The sequence below is a fragment of the Papilio xuthus genome, unplaced genomic scaffold, assembly GCF_000836235.2.
Source record: "Papilio xuthus unplaced genomic scaffold, Pxut_1.1 DF825946.1, whole genome shotgun sequence".
Classification (NCBI taxonomy): Eukaryota; Metazoa; Arthropoda; class Insecta; order Lepidoptera; family Papilionidae; genus Papilio; species Papilio xuthus.
This window is the reverse complement of record NW_013532703.1, coordinates 4164553-4174656: the sequence shown is the minus strand read 5'-3', so window position 1 is coordinate 4174656 and position 10104 is coordinate 4164553. Positions and strand designations below refer to the sequence as shown.

General features: G+C 30.4%; 1 protein-coding gene across 3 annotated transcripts; it reads right to left on the bottom strand.

The window, feature by feature from the left end:
* Nucleotides 1-2156: 2156 nt before the first annotated feature.
* Nucleotides 2157-9904, bottom strand: PHO (pleiohomeotic). 3 transcript variants are annotated; one of them, XM_013321661.1, is made up of 12 exons: nt 9633-9904; nt 8428-8526; nt 7836-7935; nt 7230-7359; nt 6915-6979; nt 6394-6531; nt 6221-6307; nt 5797-5898; nt 5377-5478; nt 4965-5085; nt 4572-4691; nt 2157-4195 (listed from the first exon to the last, which is right to left on the bottom strand). In XM_013321661.1, exons 2-12 carry the CDS (start codon nt 8515-8517, stop codon nt 4066-4068), a joined length of 1185 nt encoding a protein of 394 aa, XP_013177115.1. In that variant the 5' UTR covers nt 8518-8526; nt 9633-9904; the 3' UTR covers nt 2157-4065. The 3 variants fall into 3 exon arrangements, with proteins under 3 accessions (XP_013177115.1, XP_013177116.1, XP_013177117.1); XM_013321662.1 differs by having other exon boundaries at nt 5797-5892; XM_013321663.1 differs by having other exon boundaries at nt 7230-7344.
* Nucleotides 9905-10104: the final 200 nt, after the last annotated feature.

Genomic DNA, 10104 nt, shown 5'->3' with positions numbered 1-10104 from the left:
GCATCTTGTATGAAGTGTTTTGATAATGGATTAAATTTATAAGAAAAATGTTATCTTGTTTCTACGTTGTCATATTTAATTTTCAGTTTTCTTTATTTTATTTGTGGTAAAAAGGCATAATATTGATATGAATATATGATAAATAAAGGCCTAAATGCCTTCGGGCAACTTAAAATCATCATAAGACTTGTAGTAAATAATTATACATTGCAATTTTACTCTTAAAAATAGTATCTTCCCGACTTTTAATTATAATGGCGCTTTACTAAAATTTTATAGAAAAAATATTTATAGTATTTTTCTCAACTTTTATGTTGAAAGTAATAAAAAATGTCCAACATCATTTTAGTTTTAAGAGAGTTTTAACTTGTACATAATGTATTTTTGTCGCTGATTTTCATTTTAGTAGTTTTTTTTCTTTAAATTGCAATCTTATTTTCTTTGTAATGTCCCATTTTCAAAGATTTGTGTCTGAATGTAAATTCATTTTAACTTTGAAGAACTGGAAACTAAATAATATTTGTAATTTTAAAACCATATACACTTTAAGTTGCACAGATTATATTTTATGTTAGTGTTAAATTTCAATGCAAAATTTTCTATTATAATTTAAAATATGTCATAATTCTAACTGAAAGCTACGCCATTTTAATACATATCTACGAAATATAAAGAATTTTATACTAAGGTTACCCCATTTTATAAAATTCTTTGTTAACTTTTTCGATACAATTTTTCGGAAAAAATAATTCAAATTCATATTGTATCTACATTTTAGATAAAGTTCAAATATATTTACAATAATATTTAAAATTATTTTACAAACAGCAGCTTTATATAACCATAATATTTGTATATTTACATAAAGTCTGAAAATGTGAGTCGCACAAAACATTTTAATAAATAGAAAAATATATATTTATATAGCATTATGCTTATTGTATTCAGGTTTTTAAATATAAATTGACACACAAACGTAAAATATTTAATACGCCATTATAATCTATTTTTTTTTTATTCTGTATCAAAGTGTAAAACTGTCAATCCAATGGTGAACTTGAACGTGACGAAAACGTGTTACTCTACCTTTTTAAAGAGAATGATGTTTCTATATGTTTCTGCAGTGAAAACTCAACTATACTTGCACACATCTGCGTACAATTAACTAGACTTTGTTTAATTTAATAAATATTTGCACACATTTATTTATTAAATTTTTGCTGTGTATAGTTATTTTAAAATAGCTTGTTTTGTACAGAATTTTTTTTTGTTCTTAATTTTACTCATCCTTATAAATTTCTTTTAAAAATATAAGTACACGAAATGTTACACCAAAAGGTGAAAAAGGGCATAAAAGCTTTCATATTTCTTTAATGAATCATAAATACAAAAATATAAAACTACGATTTATTTTACGCTAAAAAAATTGTGTCATTTTTTATAGTCTGTCTAAAACGGGGTCTTATTTGGTGACAAGAATAGTAGCTAATAGAATGTCAATAAAAAATAGGCTTAAAAATTATTGATGAATATTTCGTCCGATTGTAATATAATTTCAAGATGCCAACTTCGAATAATTAAATAAATTTGTGGAACTTTAAAAATGTAATTGTTTAACATAACTGATTTACACTTTGTAATTGTTTAAAATATAATTTATGAGTTTAAAATTAACTCAACTATGAATAATTCATGTTGTTAGTGTATCCATGTATTCTGACTACGGAAACATTCTCATGGAAACATGTTTCATCTGTAGCAACGGAGACTTGTAAATGTTTCTGCGGTATGAATGCATGGTTAGTTTTATATTTGTGAAAATTATAAATCTTTGTATATTTTAGTTGTAAAATTGCATTTGTTCTTTTCCACACAGTGCGTTATCGCCTATAAATGATGTAAATTTTACTTTAAAAACGTTTAAATCAAACTTATTTTAGGTTTTTTTTCTATATATCGGTTATAGAGTATGGTATACATAATATTATTATACATGTAAATATATTTTTGTAAAATGTTACATTTTTAATTGATTACAACGTTTTTGAAATTATTTGATGTATTTATTTACGTGTAATCACTATAAAAAGGAAGTCCATAATTTTGAACTAAAATTCGCTTTATTATTATGGTAATGATTGAAAGTAAAACAAACATTTTATAGAAATATTTACACTTTATTTTTGTATGATTGTCATATCACTTGACAAATCTTTCATCACATCGCGATGGTACAATAAAAATAAAACCATTCCATTGATTTTCGCAGTTACAGAATACAATAAAAATATGATTTAATTGAAACATACAAATATATGTTGCAATGTGCAATGGAATCAGTCAATGGGAAACATCCATCGGAACAAAATAAACTTTCTCAGAATACTTACATTATGTTACTAAAATAAAACCTGCACACAACAAAACATTCCTTACAACACTTACAAGATTCACATTTGTTAAGTCAAAATTCATTAAAGAAAATAATTATTTTTTAAGACTGCATGAACCTCCCCTTAATTAAAAAATCTACATATAACTCTATAATACAAAACATCTTCTTTTTGGCATTTATATAGTACAAAATGTACAATCATGGCAACACAAATATGTACTTAAAATTGTTGTCACCATAGCAACATTGTTGCAACTGTGGTAAATAACAATTTTGATATCCATTTTTGTGGCCAAATACATAACAAAGCGTATCGTTTTAGTTATTTTATATTTAAATACTAAAAATGAAATGACTAACGAAAATAAAGAGAAAAATCATTTTCTAAAAAAAATTAGTAGCTATTATTAGTAATTATTCCCAAAGCAAAATGATAATTCTACTGTAAATAAATCGTACATTGTGAAAGTCAATTGACAAAATTATCATCTATAGCCTAACCAAGAATATAAAAAACCTGGCTTCTATTATGCTTTGTAGTATAGTTCTTTATTTTCCCACAATATGGCTAGGTTTTTCGTATTCCTGGTCAAGCTATAACATGAGACTATCAGTAATATGAGGTAAACAAGAATGTTTTAATTCGTTTGAGGCTTCTAGTGACTTTTTTACCAATTTAATCTTAATTTTGAATTAATAAAACGATTTCAGCGTTTTTACTTGTTCCCAAAATTGATACAAAGTCTAAACCTTAATTTAAAATACCAAGAAAATCATCACAATAATGATTAAATAAACTTGATAATAGAATTAAGTCACCGCACCTAAGGACATGTGCGCTAACTATAAAATCACAACTTGTTTATACACATTTTGTCACTTGAAGCCATATTTAAAACTATTATAAATTCATCAAATGAACCATGTTCATTACTAAAAGCACAATCAGTTTTGTTTTTTAATTTTGAATCAGATGTTGGATATCTTTGGTAGCAATCATAGTTTACATAAATGACAGTTTTAGAGATGTCATTTATTCTTGTCGTAAATAAAAAAAAATATATTAATATTAAAGTCAAAGTTTAAAAAAAATTACGTTATTAGGTAAAATATATATTGTGATTACGTCTTTTTTCGTTTATCTCTTCTTTATTTTCTTAATTATTAAAACAGCCAAAGCCAGTTACTAAGAGAAATCCAACATCCAATTACAGTTGAACTTGGATAACTGAGAGTCCAAGTGACTGCAATTTTTCTCACTTATAGAGGTGTCTTTCTAAGGAGTTTCCCGCTTATGGACGTCATCTGTCGGGACCAGACAAAGACTCTCGCTTATCCAGGTTTGATTGTATTCATCTATGGCATTGCAAAATGATAAACACTTCACTAACAGCTAGAGCGATTCAGGCGGCCATTTATTATAAGGTCTACCGCCGTTTGGAACTTTCGTAGGAAAATGACTACAAAAATTGCTTCACTAACAACATTAGATAACCTATTTATACACTATCACACTATTTCATATCCGCAGTCTTTTAGATTCTTTCACTATGCTTTTTTGGACATTTATTCACAAATGTAAATGCATGTCACTAAATATATTTACAAGTCTGTCAATGAGACATATAATTCACTAATCACGTGTCTGTATCACATCACTTTGTTCACATTCACTCGTGCGTGTAGAAGATGAGTTGTGGGTTGGAGTCATCCGGAGACACCTCCAGCTGCACATACTGCGGCGTCGTTCTCGCAGATTCGTACGCCGCGCCACCGTTACGTGATAATGAATTTCTTGATCTGGAAAGTAAACAATAGGTGTTATTTATATTGATCTGGTTGGGTTAAATATATTTAATAGTTTCATATTGCACAGTAAATAGATTATTAGGGACAACTTCAACAGTGTTTGACGCCAGCAACAAAATCTGGTGCAAGAATGGGCCGGCTTGTTTGGTGCAATACTACGATCACACAGAAGACATGAGTCAATTAGAAGTGATTCCGCGTTTCGTCTGATGAGTTGATTGAGTAATCCTTGTTGGAGGCCTAATCATGCAAGAAGGCAGCACATCTGCAAATGCGGATGTCAATAGGCAGATGTCACTTCCATGTTCTGGCGGATTCCAGTGTCTTTACTTGACTTAAATTATAAAATATATTTATACATATTTACTTGGCCTTGGCGTGTGTAAGTATGTGGGACTTTAGGTTGGTGCTCTGTGCGAACTTCTTGTTGCAGCCGTCGAAGGGACAGACGTAGGGCCGGTCGCCTGTGTGGATGCGCACGTGCGTTCTAAACACAACATAAAACATTTAATAAATAAGCGAGAACATTTTTTGTTATTGTTTTATGAAGATTGAAGAGCCTTTCTTTATCCTGTTAACCTTCAAATACAAACGAAAACGGGATAAAAAGAATCTTATGTAGGTCTCATGGTTCAAAGCTCATCAATTTTCAACCAAATCGGTTATGCCGTTATAAATAGTGCAACTAATACGAGATTCTTTTACATATGTAGAAATTGGTAGAACATTTTACACATGCCATAAAAACTTAAAAAATTACCTTAAATTAAAATCAAGTGAGAACCTCTTGCCGCAGCCCTCGAACGTGCACTGAAAGGGCTTCTCCCCCGTGTGCACCAACTGGTGACGTTTTAACTTTGAACTCTCCACAAATGCCTTACCTACAACATATAATATGAAAAAATTAAATCAATGACAATAATATTATTTTATTTTAAAACCTTTTTAATGCTATAATATTAATACCATAAACATCTACACAAATACACTTATATTAAACAACACAAAAAAAAACTAAACTGTCTAATAAAAATGTCTTCTAAAGTACAAATAAGCTCAAATGGAGCCTTGCAATAGTCACTATAATTAATAAAATAAGGCAAAAAATAAAAGGAATTAATGGGAATAGTAAAGTACTTATAAGATACGAAAAAAAAGGTAAAGTTACAAACCACATTCAGCGCAGACATGGACTCGTGGGCCGTGCGTGTGCAAGTGTTTCCTCATGGCGGAGTTGTCGCGGAACATCTTCGTGCAGCCTTTGTGCGGACACGCTGCCAACACAACACGACAACAATATTACACGTGCAACATAACATGACACGTAAGCATCACATCACAACTACATCTTGTACTAGTACTTAAGGTATACTACAAAGGGGTGTTTCCCATTGGCAATGGAATTTTTTTCATAGTTTTAAATTATATTTCATCTCTATTGTATATTGAAACCCCTATTTCACAGATAAAAATATAGTAAATAAACTTTAAATTACATTGATTAATTCACATTTAATACTACCAACTCATCCAACAAGTGAACTATGTTAAAAATCATGGCATTGAAGGTGTTAAAATATGAGTTAGATTACCTATCGTTCTATCAGATGACTCTGGCAGGGGCTTCTTTAGTCTTATCTTATGTCCCGGTCTCGCAAACTCCGCCAACTGCTTTGGGTCTGATAGATCTAAACCTGAAAATGTTTTAGCACCGATTTATTCACAATTAAAATATATGTTCTGTAATAAAAAAATGATGTTATACTAATATTATAAAGAGGAAAAATTTGATTGTTTGTATGTCTTGATTTTTTAATTCCCAGTGTCCTAAGACGCGGGTAATTACTAGTCTTACCATAAAAAGGATTGAAATAAAAATTAAGCAACGAATTAAAATTAGTTCCAGTAGACGACATAACAAAAGCATTTATGTATATTGACCACAATCTCGCTTTACATTATGTATGTATATTTGGACCAATAACTATTATTGCAATATAAAAAACAAACAGTAACCTGGCATTGCCTCATTGCCTATAACAGTCTTCTTGCCTGTCATATACTCTGTGTAGTCAGGATCTGGCTCTGGATTTGATCCGTCATCTGAAACAAAACAACCATTATTTTCTTTCACGTTAAATTTACACCAGTAACTAAATAACACAGTAAAAATTGTGTATAAAGCATACCATCGTCCTCGCCCGTAGCCCACATAGTGACAGAAAACTCTCCTTCCATAGTTTTGATCTGTACTTGTTTTTGTTCCCATCGTCTCGTCGCGCTGCGGTTCGCGTTCACGCCTTCCATAAGACCCATCGGCACTTCACCTGGAATATATTTACATCAACTATAATATAATCAAGAGTTTCCACTGAACTGACACTTGTACAAAAACATGTTGTCATCCCTCTCAATGTATTTGAAAAAAAAATAGAGATAAAACTAGTGATAGAGATGAAAACTAAACAATTTAATTACATATATTAGGATTACTTTTTACAACAATACTAGCTATCGCCTGAGACACCGTTCGCGCGGTATTAAAAAAAAATAGTAGTTAAATGTTCTTCCAGACTAAGTTCTACATCTATACTAAATCTTAACAATATCCATGCAGCCATTCCGGAGATACCTACTAACAAACATCCAATCAATAAATCTAAACTTCCAATTATAATATTAGTAACATGAGATAATAGTTGGAACTTACCAATAGGCATCAGGTGATGAATGGTATTAGCGTTGTTTGCGTTGACACGTCCGCGACCTCGCACTCTGGGGGATATATTAAAAGTTTTGTATTACAACACAAATTACAGCCAAAGTGTTTACAATGATATTGAAAGTACCCCGCAATGTATTGTTTTGGACTGTCAATCGCATAAGCCCAGAATTGGTTGACAATACATAGCATCTTTCAAGTAATAGTGTTCAGACAGGATCTACTGTTTTACTGGTTGTTGCCAAAATGTGGTTTAACCAATTTATATTTACAGTTTGAGTTCCATAGTGAGTATTTTAATACCTTGAGTTGCTTGTAGAAGGTGGTGCAGTATACACTGGTTCATATGGGTTGTCAGCTACAGGATGCAGGACTTCCTCTCCCGAAATACCCGGTAAAATAACTTCTTCATTGCCAACTGAAATTTTATAATCTGTCAGCAAAGCCGACGTTGCTTGTATGAATTAAAGGTTTTTATAAAACCTGTGGAGAATGAAATGACAAACATCCATAGTGACAATGTAACTACAAAAACAACTACATATAAGTAATTTGACAAATGATGAATTACATTTATATTTACTTAAATTCACTCCATACTAAAAATAAAAGTGTTGCTAAAAACCCGAAACCAAATGCATGTATGTGTAGATATATGAATTTAGAAGAAAGGAAAGTGGTGTGCCAGAACTGCATTCAATGGAGGTCCATGGTCTCTGCCTATATCCCTGGTTACGGGTGTGTGTGATACATTATTGTTGTAAAACTATAAGGTATTTTCTTCTTTTTACATATTACATGTTCTCATTTCTTATAAGTTAGTCAAGTTTACTTAATATCAAGTGAATTATATAAAATGATATAAAATGTTATTGATTCCCAGAAGCAGTTGCAATACCAAATACTTACCCTCCTCCAAATGCTGCATACCAATGACCTGCTCCTCAACTTCTTCATATTGATCATCTGTTATATACTCTTCATATTGACCTGTTTCTATTTCTTCATACTGAAAATCATAAAATAAAACCTTGTATATGTTTGCACTAACATTATAAAGAGGAGAGACTTGTATTATTTATGCCAATAAATAAACTAAAATTATTTTTTAAATACTGCTCTGGGATAATGGCATATTAGTAATAACTAATATGCCATTATCCCAGAGCAGTATTTAAAAAATAATTCTAAAAAGTCTATGCATGTGAAACCGGAAAGCTCCTTAAAGTTAAAATTGTAAGATAGGTTTTGTCTACAAAAGTCTTCTCCTCCACAAAAACAAGTTATACAAACAAAGTTAGGAAAAATATACCATAAAAAGTTATAATTGACTATTAGTGTCAGTAACCATAAACAATTCAACTCATTTTTTCCTTTTACTTTCACTCCAGTACAAGTTTATAAAATCTGTTACTAAAAAGGTTATAATGTGTACTATTAAACTAATATATAGTAAGGATAAAATACATAAAATTATCATATAAATAGCTTAAATATGTACCTTAACGCCCACCTGGTCATCATTGTCTATTTCTACCATACCACCATGTGTCCCAATCTCAACTTCACACATTATCTCTTGATTCATCATTTTGGGGCCCTGAAAATGTAATTTTAGAATCATATATATATCATATTATATTATTAATAATATAATTGTGAATTATAATTAGTAAGTATTCACATCCACAACATTTTAATTTGTGTTTGACAACTGTGATTGTGCCAAAACAGATAATTGCTATTTATTGCATTTTAATATTAACATTATGATTTTTAAGCTAAAAGTTGTTTGTGAATTTGTAAAATAGTCATTGAACTGCCTATGATATTCTCATAGCATTTAATTAAACATTACTTGGTCACTAATATAGTGTTTGTCAAAATTATTGCTGTTTTTAAATTAATTCCTTTCTAATTAACTTAATTAGAACCAAGTAGTCAATATTCATGCTTATTTTCACACTTAGCGGTTAACGGAATTACGTAAAATATATACACCTATAGAAATGATAACAATGTTTTAATCACATTATGTAAACAAGAAAATATTTATTAGGTATTTTATATAACATCTTTATTATAAATGATGACAAATAAAAGGATGGATGACACACGCCCATGTATATCAACAACCAAAAAACTTTATCAGTGTACTTCATTAGTAAACACGTATGAAGAATTCAGCGTATTATATGACATTGTAAGCTATGTTTAAGTCTAAAGCTGCATTTATGTTTATATATTTTTAGATTTGAAAGTACGTGCAACGGTAAAGGTCTCAAACATTGGCATTTTATTGATATTAACTCGGTAAAACTGCTGGAGTAATATCATTGCTACAAACTAGTTGTGATATCACGTTACAATTTACCCGATATAGGTAAATGACCATTCAAATTATGAATACGTTCATATGTGATTAAAACATGATTAGTAAATGCTTTTATATTGCTAGGGAATTGTAAAATCAACTATAACACACAGCAGGTGCGACTATGGAGGAACCGGCCGGGTATGAGTACAGTATTTTTGAGATAATTAGAGAAACGACCACGCCAATCTTTAACAAGACAAAACCTCCTATCTAATGACCTTCATTCAGTCACCTTTGTAATACGCCCTGACACGTAAATACATAGAAAATTCAAAACACTTGTTACAATGTGTCAATGACTACGATTGTTTTCGGTGAAAATAGTTTACCTTTATTTAGCTTATAACAAAAGCTCCACGGTCCCCAGGAGACAAATATGGACTGTTGCGCAGGCACAGAATTTTTCCGGACAATATTCACTGCAATCAATACTATACACTTCAGTGAAAAAAAGTTAAATATTTAGTGCCTGAAAATATTTGAAATTTACGCGAAAATGTTTATAAAATATGTCCGACTAAACATGGCGTCCAAAGATGTCCGACCAAATTCAATATGGCGAAGGAAAATGGACGCCCACTTGCTTCCTCGACTCGTGGAAAAAAGCTGCCACACGCAACAGAAATATTTAAAAAACTTTGACTGGTTTTTGTTGCCAGTATAAATTTTTTAACAACAATGTCATTTTATTTTAAAATATTTTTCTAAAGCAGGCATCCTGAATTATTTCGGAGATGTGTATTTTGGTATAAAAGCTATATTGAAGTTATTCAAAAATTTTAAAATTGTAGAAAAGCTACC